This window comes from Oryctolagus cuniculus, chromosome 1 (assembly GCF_051225735.1).
Source record: "Oryctolagus cuniculus isolate XC-2025 breed Fujian yellow rabbit chromosome 1, ASM5122573v1, whole genome shotgun sequence".
Lineage (NCBI taxonomy): Eukaryota > Metazoa > Chordata > Mammalia > Lagomorpha > Leporidae > Oryctolagus > Oryctolagus cuniculus.
Window position 1 is genome coordinate 32,992,094 of NC_142867.1, and position 16,988 is coordinate 33,009,081.

Consider the following 16,988-nt stretch of genomic DNA (forward strand, 5'->3'; position numbering starts at 1 on the left):
CTCAAAACAGCAGAGGGTGGGCCAGGCTAAAGCTGGGAGACTAGAACTCAATCCAGATCCCCCATGAGTGGCAGAGACCAATCCATCACCTGCTGCCCCTCAGGGTATAATTAGCAGAAAACAGATATTGAACCCAGGCATTGTTTTTAAGATTCATTTATTTCCAGCATTGTAGCACAGTGGGTAAAGTCACCACTTGTGTTGCTGGCATCCCACACAGGTGCTGGTTCATGTACTGGCTGCTTCACTTCTAATCCAGCTCCTTGCTAGTGGCCAGGGAAAAGCAGCAGAGGTTGGCCCAAGTGTTTGGGCCCCTGCCACCCACGTGGGAGACCTAGATGAAGTTCCTGGCTCCTGGCTTTGGTCTGGCTTAGCCCTTGCAAGTTTGGCCATCTGGGGAGTGAACCTGTGAATGAAAGATCTCTCTCTCTGTAACTTTGATTTTCAAATAAATAGACAAATCTTTAAAAAAATCTACTTATTTGAGTGGCCAAACTGGGTGAGACAGAGAGGGAGAGAGAGATCTTCCATCCGCTGGTTCACTCTGCAAATGGCTGCAAAAAGTCAGGGCTGGACCAAGCCAGGCCAAAGCCAGGATTGTCGAACTCCATCTGGGTCTACCATGTGGGTGGCAGTGGCTAAGTACTTGGGCCATCTTCCACTGCCTTCCCAGGCACATTAGCAAGGAGCTGGATTGGAAAGTGAGTAGCTAGGACTCAAACTAGTGGCATTCATATGGGATGCTGATGCTGGAGGCAGTTTAAGCTGCCATGCCACAACGCTGGCCCCAGAATGTGGGAATCTTAACAGGAGTCTTAACTGTTATCCTAAATGCCTACCCCTTGAAATTATTTTATAGAAAAGTACTAGATAGGGGCCGGCACTTTGGCATAGCGGGTAAAGCTGCTGCCTGCAGTGCCAGCATCCCATATGGGCACTGGTTAGAGTCCCAGATGCTCCACTTCTGATCCAGCTCTCTGCTATGGCCTGCGGAAGCAGTAGAAGATGGCCCAAGTCCTTGGGCCTCTGCACCCATGCAGGAGATTCGGAAGTAGCTCCTGTCTTCGGATTGGCACAGGTCCGGCCACTGTGGCCATCTAGGGAGTGAACCAATAGATGGTAGACCTCTTCTTCTCTCTCGCTACCTCTGTGTAACTCTGCCTTTCAAATAAATAAATAAATCTTTAAAAAAAAAAAGTACTAGATAAATATAAATGCCTAAAAAATGAATTTAAGCAGAGAAAAGCACATGGTTAACACTAAAAGACAAAGTAAACAGACTCACTATGAGTAAAACCCAATTTTTTGTTAGTGAACAAATCTTTATTAGTAAGAATGACTACTGTACTTCCTATTTTACTTAAGACTATGATTATCACCATGAGTTTCATAAATACATCACTTAAAGAAAATACCTTGAATGGCTGATCCAAATGAAGATTCAAAAGCAGTCTCTTTCGGTTATCGTTTAGCATGCCATCTATTTTTTTCATATGAGGTAAAAGTAGTTCATCTGAAACCACATTATAATTTAACAGGATAAACATACTTGTTAAAAATACAACTTTTTCTCACAGCATGTATATGTTACATAATATTAAATTCACTGGCTTCATAAAGTACTGTTTGCAAAAAACTGGACAAGAAACTTTCTAAACAAACCTGAAAAGGTAGGTTTAGAAAGTGAGAAGGAGGTAGCTTAATAGGATTACAGGACCTGTTCTATACTAAAATCAAAAATTCTGGGTTCTAAATTAGGAGTGGATTTTATCTACATTTTTGGAACCATCAGATGGCAGCTATATGAGCACTGGACCGCTGCCTGAGTTCTCCAGACCTTATCCACTCATCCGAACAATCTGAATAACAGCAGTGTCTCAGACTCCAAATTAGTCTAACATTATAAAATTTTATAGAATACTGAGTAGCATGACAAATATGCCTACTCAAAATTTTTTGGCTATTAATCTATTTATTATCAGTACAGTATTATACTTTATAATACTAATTGCCTTCAATGACCTTTCTGAAAATATATATAACATCCTCAGAATCTAGGATTCAAACTTCAGAGCTGAATAAAGTAAATGTTTACAGTATTTGAAATACACATGTACAAGCACAGTAAACTGGGAATGCTACCTCTTCTAATTGAAGAAAAAGTACAAAGTGAGCAACACTAAGACTGCTGAAGCACACCTGGTAGTTTATTCAAATACTATATTTTCAATTCACGAAATAAGTTTTAAACATTGATGAATTACTTTGAAATGTAATCTAAATATGACCCCTTTATATTAAATGGAAAAAACCAGAAAACACTGATAAGAAACCAAGAAAAATCCTTCAAAACACAACTATCCCAAGATGACTAATATAGACAAAGATACTGAGTTCTGATTGTGAGAGAAAACAATTATTAGCAAAAATGCTGACCAGGGGCATGAACTGGGTTTAATCATCTACTTCTACTTATTCCTAACTTGAAGAAACACATCAAATCTCTTTGAACCTCAGTCTACGAAATAAATGTTTTAGACTAGGTAATTGCCCATGTGCTGGAAGACGCTGGAAAGCTCCACAGGACTCCATAAGGTGACTGGTATGTAGCTCAGCGTCTTGGACTATACAGTGAGAAAAGCCCTGGACTAGAAATTAGAAGACCTTGGAGATCAGATCTATGAATTAACAGCTTATTTCATATATCAATTTAACCCTATTTTGCTATAAGGAAAAATTTAAAAAGGAAGAGAAAAAGGAATAATATTAATTGGTATAACCCAGTGCATATATTATTAGAATATTATTAGATTACAATTTCTTTGTAATGTTATCTTTTACTAAAAATACATATATAATTTTACTCTTAATACCATTATTATCTCATCCATTTTTCCAATGATGAGAAAATATGCTGACATATGGACTTTCATGTAATTCATACATTCAGTAAAATACTATGAGGAAGATATAACTTGTAGAACTGAAAGAAAATAGTAACATAATTATCTCATGAATAGAAAGCCATAAAAAGATAATTTAATATACAGCTGCTTGTATATTCAGAAACTGCATGAAAACATGACCATTTTCTAGAATTATACCACTGAGAATTTAACTGACAATTTAGAAGTATATGTTGTATAAAAAATACATAACAGATGAGAGTTAAAAAAAGAAATCAAGAAAGTGCTACCAAGTAAGCATTATTTAGCAGACTGTACCATTGCTCTTCTCTAAGGCTTGCATGGTGTCAGGATCCAAAGCAATGCTAACAAGCAACTCCATGTAACTCTTAAAGGTTTCCTTCATTGCTCTTGTGTTCAAAAAACGAGTGACAAAGGGGGCTGGCGGATCAAATTCTGGGAGGAAGAAGAGGTAAAATACTAAATTTTCTTATTGACAACTTTAACAAGAGCCAGTAAACAGATGAAAGGTTATAAATACAATTTCTTCAAATTCATGGCTTTCTCATTCTACCTTTAAAAGCACCATGGACAGACATTCTCAAAGCTGGTTTGCATGTCACAGGCACTGGAGGAGAGCTTTACACAATAAAGAACCAGATTGCTATATTCAATGAAACAGAATTTCTGGTGGTGGTAGTGATAGTTGGGTCATAGTGGTAAAGAAGCTTAAGATTAGACTTCAGCGCCTGGCATCGTGACAAAATAGTTTAGTGTAAGATGCCAGCATCCCACATGAGTGCTGGTCTAAGTGCTAGCTGCTCCTGGGAAGGCAGCAGAGGATGGTCCATGTCCTTGGGTCCCTGCACCCACATGGGAGACTTGGATGGAGTTCAAGGCTCCTGACTTCAGCCTGGTCCAGTTCCAAACACTGCAGTCATTTGGGGTGTGAACCAGCAGATGGAAGATGATCTCTCTCTCTCCCCTCTCTGTCTGTAACTCTGCCTCTCAAGTAAGTAAATAAATATTTAGAATTAAACATTACAAAGGTTTCTTGGGTGATTAGGAAGCCCAGCCGGCCCAGCCAGCCCAGCATCTGGAATGTAGGCTGGGTAGGTACCCATTTTTATTCCCCTAGTCCACTTCATGGCTAGGTCATGCTATGCTAGTTTTGATGGTTTCTCTCTGTTTAAGTAATAAAGAACCCACAGGACATTCAATATATGACCTAATACACAAATATCTCTATTTTTTCTTTTCAAAGATTTTTATTTATTTATTTGAGAGGCAGACTTATAGACAGAGAGGGAAAGAGAGGTCTTCCATCTGCTGGTTAACTCCCCAAATGGGCGCAACAGCCGGAGCTGGGCTGATCCAAAGACAGGAGCCAGGAGCTTCTTCCAGGTTTCCCATGTGGGTACAGGGGCCCAAGCACTTGCGCCATCTTCTACTGCTTTCCCAGGCCATAGCAGAGAGCTGGATGGGAAGAGGAGCAGCCAGGACTAGAACCGGTGCCCATATGGGATGCTGGTGCCACAAGGCATGGGCTTAGACCACTACACCACAGAATCAGCCCCATTTTTTTTATTTCTACACTTAAAACTCTCATGATACATGTTAAAAGATTTTAAAATGTAAACATAGCTCATGCACAGATGGAATTTCACTCAAACTTAATGGCAAAAACGACAAGATTTGGAGGAGGGGACATTTGGCGCAGTCAACCAGCAGATGGAAGATCTTTCTCATTCTGTTCCTCCGCCTTTCAAATAAAATAAACAAGAATTTCTCAAGGCAAAAAAACCTGTAAGATTAAAAGTTTATCTCAAAGCAGTCATGTAGCCTAGTGGGTAAGACTCCTACATCCCACTAGAACACTTATGTTCAATATGTAGCCCTGGCTTCTGGGTCTAGCTCCCTGCCAATACAAGACCCTGGGAGGCAGCAGTGATGCATGGCTCAAGAAATCTGGTCCTTACTACACGCGTGGGAGACCCGGATGGCTCTCCTGGCTCCCAGCTTTTGCTCTGGTCATTGTGGTGTCTGCATTTGAGGAGTGAAACAGTGGATGGGAGCTCCTGCTCTCTAGGCTTATCTGTCTCTAAAACAGATATTTTTTAATATCTATTTTTGTTTACTTGAAAGGCAGAGTTACAGAAAGACAGAGGCAGAGAGAGAGAAAGAGAGAGAGGTCAGTCTTCCATCTGCTGGTTAACTCTCCAAATGACCAAGGCTGGAGCTGGGCCAATCGGCCCAGAGCCAGGAGCTTCTTCTAGGGGTGCAGGAGCCCAAGGACTTGGACTATCTTCCACTGCATTCCCAGGCCATAAGCAGAGAGCTGGATCAGAAGTGGAGCACTGGGACTTGCATTGCACGAGGAGGCCTAACGTATTATGCCACAGTGCTGGCTCAAATAAATAAATAAATTTAAAAATGCATTTTTAAGGATCCCTTAATTTTGACATTTTTGCCATTCACATAGAAAACTATCATCACACTGTTTGGTAACAGTTGTTACAGTTTGGTCTAGACTCCTTTGAATGATTTTTGATGTCAAAACTACTTTCATGATATTAACATGCAATATTATCTTTTCCACTATTGATATTTACAAAAGTATTACTGGGTAAAATTACTGGTGCCTTAGTATGAAGCAAGGCAGTGACACAAAACTGCATGAGTAATGATTCATACACTTTGCTATGATTTGCAGAAAGAAAAACGGTCATTTGCACTGAATAGTGCTTTGGACAGGAATGTGACAAAGTGGCTAAGATGTTGCTTAGGACCCCAGCATCTAATATCACAGTGCCTAAGTTCAAATCCTGGCTTCAATTCCAATCTAGGTTCCTGCTAATGCACACCCTGAAAGGCAGCATGTACTGGAGAGGCAGCTTAAGTACTCAGGTCTCTGACATGGGAGATCGGGATTGAGTTCCAGGCTCCTGGCTGTGGCCTGGCTCAGCCCCAGCTGTTATGGGCATCTGGGGAGTGGACCAGCAGATGGAAATGCAAGCTTTGTGTTTCTTTAACCTGCAAATAAATGTACATAAATTTAAAAATATAAAGACAGACCTTGATGAGGTAGTAAAATGATCTCCATTAAGTCTCTACTCTTTATAAACACCTAATCCAAATCTCTATTCTTGGGATGTCTTTTTCACATGTGATGAAACCAGTAGAGTTATGATTACCACCAGGAAGACATCCATGTACTTTTCCTAGTTGAACTAACTACCTCTTTTATTTTAAGGAATGACTTCCAGATACACTATGTCTATTCAGACTTGGGTATACTCCAGACATTCTTTAAAATCAGTGAAGTGAACCTGTCACCTCAAGGAAAACATCTTACAATACTTATTGCCAATAGTAAAATCTAATGTTTTAAGTTCAAAATTAGAACTCTGGAAAACTGTTATTCCCCCTTCCCTCATGAGCTTGATAGTTTCCCAACTTTACTGATGAGATCAGCGGTGGCAATAATGTTGTTTTTTGATACTGTACAATGAAACATATGACCTGAAAATAAGAGCTAAAAACCATAAAACCCTTCAAAGAAAATAGAGGGATGGGGTCAGCACAGTGGCAGAGTAGGTTAAACATCCACCTGCAGCACTGGCATCCCAAATGGACGCTAGTTCATGTCTTCTCTGTCTGTCTCTCTCTGTAACTATGCCTCTCAAGTAAATAAATACATCTTTTAAAAAAAAGAAAAGAAAATATAGGGATAAATCTTCATGATCTTGGATCTGCCATTATATTCTATGACCACAAAAGCATAAGCAAAAAATACTGCACTTCATCAGAATTTAAAACTTCTGTGTATATAAGAAAGTGAAGGGGCCAGCACAATGGTGTAGTAGGTAAAGCTGCCACCTGCAATACTGGCATCCCATATGGGCACTGGTTTGAGTCCTGGCTGCTCCACTTCCGATCCAGCAATCTGCTATGGCTTGGGAAAGCAGTAGATGATGACCCAAGTCCTTGAGTCCCTGCACTCATGTGGGAGACCTGGAAGAAGCTCCTGGCTCCTGGCTTCAGATCAGTCCAGCTCCGGCTATTGCAGCCATCTGGGGAGTAAACCAGCAGATGGGAAACCTCTCTCTCTCTCTCTCTCTCTCTCTGTTAACTCTGTGTTTCAAATAAATGAACAAATCTTTTTTTTTTTAAAGTAAGTAAGGGGCAACCTAAAGAATGAAAAAAAGTAATTTCAAAATCATGTATCTGGGGGGCCAGTGCTGTAATGCAGCAGGTAAAGCCACCACCTTCAATACTGGCATCCCATATGGGAGCCAGTTCAAGTCCTGGCTGCTCCTCTTCTGATCCAGCTCTCTGCTGTAGCCTGGGAAAGCAGTAGAAGATGGTCCAAGTCCTTGGGCCTCTGCAAACACATGGGAAACCCAGAAGAAGCTCCCAGCTCGTGGCTTTGAATTGGCTCAGTTCTGGCCACTTCGGCCATTTGGGGAATAAGCCAGCAGATGAAGGACCTCCCTTTCTCCCTTTCTCTCTCTGCCTCTCTGTAACTGCCTTTCAAATAAATAAATAAATCTTTAAAAGAATCATGTATCTGATAAAGATTTAATATCCAGAACACATAATGAATTTCTACAATTAACAACAAAAGAACAAACAATCCAATCAAAAACTGGAAATGCATTTGAATAGTTTTTTCCAAAGATAACAAAAAGCCAGAAAGCACATGGAAAATGTTAAAAAATCATTATTAAGTCATTCAGGAAATGCAAATCAAAACCACAATGAGATACCACATCATGCAGAATAGAGTGGTTATAATGAAGTATTTTTTAAAAACTAAAATAACAAATGTTAGCAAGGATGTGGAGAAATTAGAATCCTCATGCATTGCTGGTAGAAATATAAAATTGTTCAACCACTATGAAAAACAGCATAGTGGTTCCTCAAAGAGCTAAATAATTCAACTAGATATATATCCAAAAGAGCTAAAAATGGACATTTACATGCTTGCCTGTCAATGTTCACTACAACAGATAATTCTCAATAGCCTAAAGGTAGAAGAAATCCAAGTTTCTATCAACAGACGAAAGAATAAGTAGTATAAACATACTATACATTAGTATTATTCAGAATGAATAAATCTTTAAAAAAATAAAACTTGTGAGATATAATAATATGTTCCACTAAATACATTAAAATGAAATAAATCTTTGAGAACAACTTTTACTGTTAACTCTCATAATACAACTCACTGAGGACAGATCCTGCATGAGAAATTAGTACACAGTGACTCCTGTTGTTAACAAATAACACTCTTATGTATGATGTCAGTGAACACCTGAGGCTCTTGACATAGCTGTCTAGGCTATGGGAGCCTTTTGAAGCCACAAATTCTGAGAATATTTAGAAAAGGTCATAAGATAAGTAGAAGTTCTCTCCTCCCTTCAGAGAAAAGTACCTCCTTCTTTGATGACCAGTTCTTTCTACTGGGGTCTCACCCTCAGAGTTTCTTCATATAGGACATTTTTTGCCACAGTATCTTGGCTTTCCATGCCTGAAATGCTCTCATGGGCTCATGGGCTTTTCAGCTAGACCAGGATGCCTTAAGGGCTGATTCTGAGGTTAGAGTGCTACTTAAAGCAACTGCCATTCTAGGAGTCTGCAGTGCGGACTGCTTCCCGTGTTGGAACATTCACTTCTTTTTAATTCTATCTATTGTTATTACCAGAAACTTGGTCTTATTATTTATTTAATCCCTTTGACACTTAATCCTATCCACATGATCACTTTAATACTTGAGATGGTACCAGTTTCCTAAAAAACTAAAGAATGGATTCATCTTAAATAGATAATTTTATAATCTGTTTTGATTGTTATTTGGTAAATAGTTATAGATTTAGCCCACATAAAGAAAAGTACTTGGAACTCTCAATACATCTGAAGACTATAAGGACTTCAAACAGAAAGTTTGAAAACTGCCAGCCTAGAAATCTTTGTTTATTATCAATATTTATTTGCCTTTTAAAGAGCATTAAAAATACTTTAACTACTGTTGACACCTTCCAGTGACTCAGGCTACCAATAAAGAAAAATTTATTGGGGTCGGCACTGTGGCATACCGGGTTAAGCTGCCGTCTACAGTGCTGGCACCCCATATGGGCACGGTTTAAGTCCCAGGTGCTCCAATTCTGTTCCAGCTCTTGGCTTATGCATCTGCGAAAGCAGCAAAAGATAGTCCAAGTGCTTAGGCTCCTACACTCATGTGAGAGACCTGAAAGAAGCTCCTGGCTTTGGATCAGCTCAGCGCCAGCCGTTGTGGCTATTTGGGGAATGAACCAGAGGATGAAGACCTCTCTCTCCTTCTCTCTCTGCCTCTCCCACTCTGTAATTCCACCTTTCAAATAAATTAATTAATCTTTAAAAAAAAAAATGGGGCCGGTGCCGTGGTATGGGAGGTAGAGCCGCCACCTGCAGTTCTGGCATCCGTGTGGGTATCAGCTTGTGTCCCAGCTGCTCTACTTCTACTCTAAAGCAGTAGGCAGGACTGCTAACTGCAAAAATTAAATAAGGCCTTTAATACCTACTTAAGTAGCACCAAATTTCCATACAAATTCTGGTGTGCATACTTTTAACAATTATTTAGTTGAGAGACAGAGAGAAACACACATAGATGGAGGGGCAGAGAGAAAGAGAGAGACAAGCTTCCCCATCTGCAGGTTTATTTCCCAAATGCCCACAAAGACTGGGGCTGGACCAGGCCAAAGTTGGGAGCTGAGAATGCAATGCAGGTTTCCCACATGCATGCCAGGGACCTAGCTGTTTGTACCATTACCTCTTACCTGCGAGGATACATGGTGAGAAGAAGCTGGAATTGGGAGCAGAGCCAAGACTTGAATCCAGGCACTCCAATAATGAGATGTGGGCATCCCAACTGGTATCTCAACCATTAGACAAATGCCCACACCCCAGTGAGTATAGTTTTTATTTATTTGAAAGGCAAAAAGAGAGAAAAAAGAAAGAGGGAGGGAGATAGACAGAGACAAGAGAGATACACACAGAGATCTTCCATCTGCTGATTCTCTCTCCAAATGCCAGCAACAACCAGGTCTGAGTGGGGTCAAAGCCAGGAAGCCAGGAACTCAATCTGGATCACCCACATGTGTGTCAGGGTCCCAAGTGCTTGAGCCATCACTTGCTGCTTCCTGGGCTGTGCACTAGCAGGAGGCTGAATTGGAAGTCGAGGAGGGACTCAAACCCAGGCACTTCAATAACATCGTAACTGCTGTGTATACTTTTTGTTTTTTTAAGATTTATTTATTTATTTGAAAGCCAGAGTTACACAAAGAGAGGAGAGGCAGAGAGAGAGAGAGAGAGAGAGGTCTTCCATCTGATGGTTCACTCCCCAGTTGGCTGCAAGAGCCGGAGCTGCGCCGACCAAAGCCAGGAGCCAGGAGCTTCTTCTGAGTCTCCAACGTGGGTGCAGGGGCCCAAGGACTTGGGCCATTTTCTACTGCTTTTCCAGACCATAGCATAGAGCTGGATTAGAAGAAGAGCAGCTGGCCAGCGCCGGGGCTCAACAGGCTAATCCTCTGCCTGCAGCACCGGCACACCGGGTTCTAGTTCCAGTCGGGGCACCAGATTCTGTCCTGGTTGCTCCTCTTCCAGGCCAGCTTTCTGCTGTGGCCCGGGAGTGCAGTGGAGGATGGCCCAAGTGCTTGGGCCCTGCACCTGCATGGGAGAGCAGGAGAAGTACTTGGCTCCGGGCTTCGGATCAGCGGCCATTGCAGGGTGAACCAACGGAAAAGGAAGACCTTTCTCTCTGTCTGTCTCTCTCACTGTCCACTCTGTCAAAAAAAAAAAAAAAAAAAAAAAAAGAAGAGCAGCTGGGACCAGAACTGGTGCCCCTATGATATGCTGGTGCTGCAGGTGGAGGATTAACCTACTGTGTCACAGCGCCGATCACCCCCAATACTTTAGTTTTTTTTTCCCATCTTCAATTTTATGCTCCAGAATAATAGGGTACAGTTAACAAGCTTTTTCTGGAAAGAGCAAGATGGTGACTATTTCAGACTTTATTTGTCACATGATTTTTGTAGCAACTACTCAAATGTGCCTCTGTAGTGGGAAAACAACTAGACAGAAATATATAAATGAAATTATGAGACTCTGTGCCAAAAGAACATTATTTACAAAAATAGGTGAGAGCCACAGGTCAGTCAGAGTTCGTCAAACTCTGAAGCACTTGATTACTGAACTGCTTGGAATTTCTTGCATGTATCACATACCATGCTTTGAAGGCTAATGGAATATGTACTGGCATATTCTTGTACTTTACAACTATCTCACTTTTAATTTCTATTTAACAGATACATAACTGCTTTCTATGCTGTTCAACAGTTTTTAAAATTGTAAAGGATTCGAAGATCAAAAGACATGACAACTCATGATCTATTACAAACTTCTCATTTCGTAAAAAAGAAAAACAAGGAACAGAATTGCTGTCTCCCTTACTCTAGGGTACAAAGCTGGCTAGTGGCAGAGTGCAAGTACAGTATTACATATTAAATATATACATTAGAATCCATTATTTTGTTACTATGCTGTATTAATTACAGTTTGAGTTGCTGCTTCTTAGGCTTGTTTACTCTTTTCTTCTTACATAAACACAGACTCCAAAATTTCAAAATACAAATCTCTTCTAACACTTTCTGATCTAAAGAGGTGAAGTCACAGAGGTGAATTTTGCTTTTTCATTTTAAAAGGCTGTATGTGTGGGCCAACTCTGTTACAGCTGATGTTTAGGCATGTGAACGTATTCTCATAAAGCCTAATCAGAACTCATTAGGTAGATAAATCCCCTGAAAACTAAACTGAATTGTCAGCACCACTGCTCCTCTCCATTCATGTAGACGATCCAAAGTGATCAAGGTCGGCATTTCATAGAGAACTCACCCTCATCATCACTACTATTAGAATGGACCTCAGGAGATGAGTCAGACTGGGATGATGAAAACTCTTCTTTCCATTTCTTCCTTTTCTTTGGTGGCGGCTCAGCCTTTACTTTTGGCTGTTTAACTTTGGGTTTCATGGAAGGGGCTTTTGTAGTTGTAGTTTTTGTTGTTGGAGGATCAGAAGCTTTACTGCTACTACTTGGCTTAGCCTGAACAGTTCTGCAATGTTATAAACAAACTTCATTAACATACTGAAATCCTGTCAAACTAAAATAAAATAGAATCACTGGGAAAGAAAAGTTTAATTACTATCATAAGGGACTTCCAAAATGAAGCACTATATATCCCAATAGTGATTTTTCTAACATTTTCTGGAAATATATTCTTTAACCACTGGCATTCAATATTCAGCTCTCTCTCACATTCCTCTTCTTCCTTTATGGACTCATTTTCCAGAGAGTATAGAGGCTGTACAACACATGATCTGTGGGCTTAGGGAAGTAAGAGGTGATAAACCCTTTTCAGTCACATCAGAATGGCCCTCCGAAGTGCTTATAAGCTCTGATGGTTCCAGGTTTTGATGTAGAAATCCAGAGACATCTTATCTTGAGCCACTCAAGATTTGTTCTAAAGTGTCTGAAGATCTGAGTGGGTAAAATCCCATCACGAAAAATAATGTGAGCTGCTTCTAACAGGTGGAGTCTTAATTAAACTAGGCTTGTCCAGTATTAGATTGAAAATATCTAGGGTCACACTTGCTCTCCCATGCAGATCCCCGGGTCAGGTCACTTGTCTAGATTCATGCTGTAGACAACCCAGTCACACTAATAAATGATTGTTCTTTTGTACACTTTTCTAGTGATGTACAAGTCTCATCATTTCTGTTTAAAAATTATCTCATTTTAAACATTACACTGCATTTGTATTTCTCTCTAATGGATGAAAAACAGGGCTTTAGAAAAATTATCTTCTCTATGTCATGAAGAGCTGGACTCAAAACTTTAAATTCTAAAATTCAGGGTTTTTTTCACTAATTTGTTAGGATGACACCAAAAGGACTCAGGGAAATAAAAGGGAATCTTATCCTGTCATGGACAGTCACAGTCTCCATAGTTCACATCATGTTCCTTTAAGAGGAGTCACTGCACCAGGCACTGAATTTTCAGACTTGTATTTACTAAACAAGCAAACAACACAACCCTGGGCTCTTCAACTGATACAATTCTTTGTACAATGACACTGACAATAGTAAGCCTTTACATATACAAAAATATTACATACAAAATCGAATACCTGATAGTTTGTGAAGGTTTATTTCTTGGCTTTTTGGAACACACTCTGACATATTCCTTTTTGTTTGCATTTTCAATGAACTTCACATATATCCTTTTGTATTTAGTCTTTGCATCACCAAAATAACCAAGATACTATGGAAAGAAATACTTTGAATTACATAATTATATAATCTGTACATGTTACTTTATTGCTCCACTTTTACATAGCCATCCTTTTCTAAAATATAGTTCTAGTCAGGTTAATTTCACCCTGAATTAAAATGATCCCCGACTTATTTCTGACTATAAGCCCACACAATACATAGAAGCAATCTCATTCGACAGATACTTATTCAAAGCTACTGAACAGCTATCTATCTAAGTATCAAAGAGTAATTTTTGTGATTCTCCTGGAAAATCAGAATATCTGACTAGTAGAATAAATGAACCTGAGTCAGTTCATTGGAACACTTTTCCTTTATATAAAAAAAGTAACAGTATAAAGTAATTAAATCTTAAATAGCTGGTATTACCTATTATTTTAAAATCAGACTGTCTGAGTATTATGTACTCTGTAATTCATTTAAGTCATTCTGTATGTCCTCAGGATCACTGTCAAAATATAGAAAGACTAATGTAAACAATTATTTTACTTACACTATTTGTGGCAGCAAATTCTCTTTGTCCATCTCGAATTTCAGGAACAAATTTCTGTAATAAAGCTTTTTGTACTTTCCAAATAGCTGGGGGTTCTTTTCCTGTTTTTAAAGCCTCCTGTAATAAGGAGAATTAATTATACTTATAAAAACTAGCATTATATTTTAGATTAATAGGCTCTTAGAGCTAAATGAAATCTTAAAGATCTACACAGCCCAATTTATCTCTTACCTCTAGGCGAACTTTTCTAATGATCCCTAAAAGCTAGTTAGGTTGCCATAGTCTGTTTAAATTCTTCCAGAAACAGTGAGCTCATTAACACACAAAGTAGCCAATTACCCTTTTGTAAGGATAAACTACTGGAAAATGATTTGCTAATGCTTTTTTCATTTGTGATTAAAGCAATTTTATGAGTATGCATATATTTTAGAAGATCAGAAAAAAATGTTAAGGTATTAGTAGTAATTACTTGTGAATGGTAGGAACAGATAATTTGAATGTTATGTTCTTCAGTGTAATTTTAAATGCCTTCTCTCTACCCTAATTGGAAAAAAGGGCAAAAGCAAGCAAACAAGAACTTGAAAATAGATTAAGTTAAATACAGCTGAAACTTTGTATGAAATTACAACATTCTACTACTGGTTCTATAATTTGAAATTACGAAAGTAAGTCTAATTCTACCTTACATAACAGTCTGACTTTAATTCTTTACATTTTTAAATTTTATAAAGATCATTTTTTCCTACCTCCTAATTATGAGCCTTTCATTCACATTTCCTTTTTTTTTTTTTTTAATTTGACAGGTAGAGTTAGACAGTGAGATAGAGAGAGATAAAGGTCTTCCTTCCAATGGTTCACTCCCCAAATGGCCGCTATGGCCAGAGCTACACCGATCCGAAGCCAGGAACCAGGTGCTTCTTCCTGGTCTCCCATGCGGTGCAGGCACCCAAGCACCTGGGCCATCCTCCAGTTCCCTCGTGGGCCATGGCAGAGAGCTGGAGTGGAAGAGGAGCAACTGGGTCTAGAACCCGGCACCCACATGGGATGCCGGCACTGCAGGCAGAAGATTAACCTAGTGAGCCATGGCACTGGCCCCCAAAGAATTCACATTTCAAAACTTCTGTAATTACTAATACCCAAATGCAACTGACTAGTTGGAAATACACAAAATTAAGACAAAGTTAAAATTATTTTCAATTACTTCTTGTTTCAAAACATCTACTGGATTGATGTTACCAAATACTTATATTGTAGGATAATTATAAAATAGAACTTTTTGTAATACAAGCTAGATACATGCTGCTGAAGTCAACATGAAGGCTGTCATAGGAACTTCACACCTGAGAATATTCACATCACCTTAAAAGTCTCTATGTCTTCTATCTTTACCACAAATTCATCACGCTCTCTGTATTGGCCTTCTCCTCCACTTTCAACGTTTTCTTCGTCAGTGAAACCTTCTATGGCAACAGTGTCTTGTCCTTTTGCAAACTGGTCTGAAGGAAGCCCATCAACTTCAATGGACTTGGAGGGATCCATAGTGCTTGTATTCTCCAGGATATTTATTGCAGAAGAAGTAGAGTGGAGAGATTCTTGTTTACCTGTACCCACAGTGGTGGATGAATTAGTAGCAGTACCAGTAGTATTGGCAGTTGGGCTAGTAGTTCCCATTTGTAGGGTTTCTGAAAATAAAGTAAGCAAATACAAATCAGAAATACAAATAGACATTTACTTATTTTGAGTAAAATCTCAACAGCTTAAAAAGATTTGATTATTGGGTAGAGCGCTATGGAACACTGGGTAAAGCTGCCACCTGCAGTGCTGACATCCCATCTGGGCGCTGGTTCGAGTCCCAGCTGCTTCACTTCCAGCTCTCTGCTATGGCCCAGGAAAGCAGTGGAAGATGGCCCAAGTCCTTAGGCCCCTGCCACCACGTGGGAAACCTGGAAGTACCTGGCTCCTGGCTTTGGATCAGGACAGCTCCAGCTGTTGAGGCCACCTAGGGAGTGAACCAGTGGATGGAAGACATCTCTCTCTTTTTTTCTCTCTCTCCTCTGTCTCTCTCTCTCTCTCTCTGTCCCCCTCTGCCTCTCTGCAACTCTGCCTTTCAAATAAATAAAATCTTAAAAATATTTTTAATTTTTACAATCAAATTGATTGAAACAGTCAAAACCACAGGAAGAAATTAAAATGGCTGTTAATTTCCAAGACTCAAAAGATGTGAGAATTGAACTTCGGTGACAAGTAGACTGCAAACATCTGTCTACATACCTTTCCCTATAGCTCCAATAGAACAAACATTTTTTCAAAAAATGGAGATATAAAAAAGATTATAAGGGTCAGCAAACTAATGGTGAGTAATTATTAAAACACGAAAAGTTGAGGGGCCAGAGCTGTGGCGCAGGTTAAGCCTCCATCTGCAGTGTCGGCATCCCATGTGGGTATAGATTTGAGTCCCAGCTGCTCCACTTGGGATCCAGCTCACTGCTAATGCACCTGGGAAGGCAGTGGAAGATGGCCCAAGTGCTTGGGCTGCTGCACCCATGTGGGAAACCTGAAGGAGGTCTGGCTCAGGCCTGGCCATTTGGGGAGTGAGCCAGTGGATGGAAGATCTCTCTCCCTCTCTTTCTGTATCTCTACCTTTCAAATAAATCTAAGAAAAAAAAGAGAGAGAGAGAGAGAGAGAGAGAGAGAGAGAGAGACAAGTTGAGCAGATATAGGAAAGGAAAGCACTCTCCAAATATTCTGAAACAGTACTAGAAGCTTCCAAAATAGAGAGGATTATAAAACAATACTGTGAAAAACTACATGACAACAGTAACTTGAAAAAATGGACAAATTCTAAGATACAAATTACAAAAAAGGACTTAGGGAGAAATGGAAAATGTAAATAGACTTGTATCAAGTAAACAGAATTAAGTAATCAAAAAGCATCCCATAAAGAGAAGTACAGGTCCAATGGCTTCACAAGTAAATTCTATGAATGGTTAAATAAGAATGATAGTACTTTATAAACTCCAAAAATAGGAGTAGTCTATGAGGCTAGTATTATTTCAATACCAAAACCAGATAAACATGTCATGAGAAAATTACACATCAAAAATTTTTAATAGGAAGACAAAAATCCTCAAGAAAATATAAGTAAACCTACCAACATATAAAAAGAATCATAAAAATGACCAAGTGGGATTTATCTTAACAATGCAAGGTAATTTTAATAT

At 39.4% G+C, this 16,988-nt stretch overlaps 1 protein-coding gene across 6 annotated transcripts in view; it reads right to left on the reverse strand.

Moving 5' to 3' along the window:
* QSER1 (glutamine and serine rich 1) overlaps positions 1-16,988 on the reverse strand; it is an 88,492-nt gene that overhangs the window by 11,039 nt on the left and 60,465 nt on the right. For 5 of the 6 annotated variants that reach the window (XM_051825482.3, XM_051825478.3, XM_051825487.3 and 2 more), the window contains 6 exons: positions 15,127-15,449; positions 13,768-13,884; positions 13,130-13,263; positions 11,838-12,055; positions 3,225-3,362; positions 1,416-1,513 (listed from right to left, as the gene is read on the reverse strand). In XM_051825482.3, coding sequence (XP_051681442.3) covers positions 1,416-1,513; positions 3,225-3,362; positions 11,838-12,055; positions 13,130-13,263; positions 13,768-13,884; positions 15,127-15,449 — 1,028 coding nt within the window. Of the gene's footprint in view, positions 1-1,415; positions 1,514-3,224; positions 3,363-11,837; positions 12,056-13,129; positions 13,264-13,767; positions 13,885-15,126; positions 15,450-16,988 lie in introns of those variants that run through there. The other variant, XR_016230481.1, reaches the window with a different exon arrangement.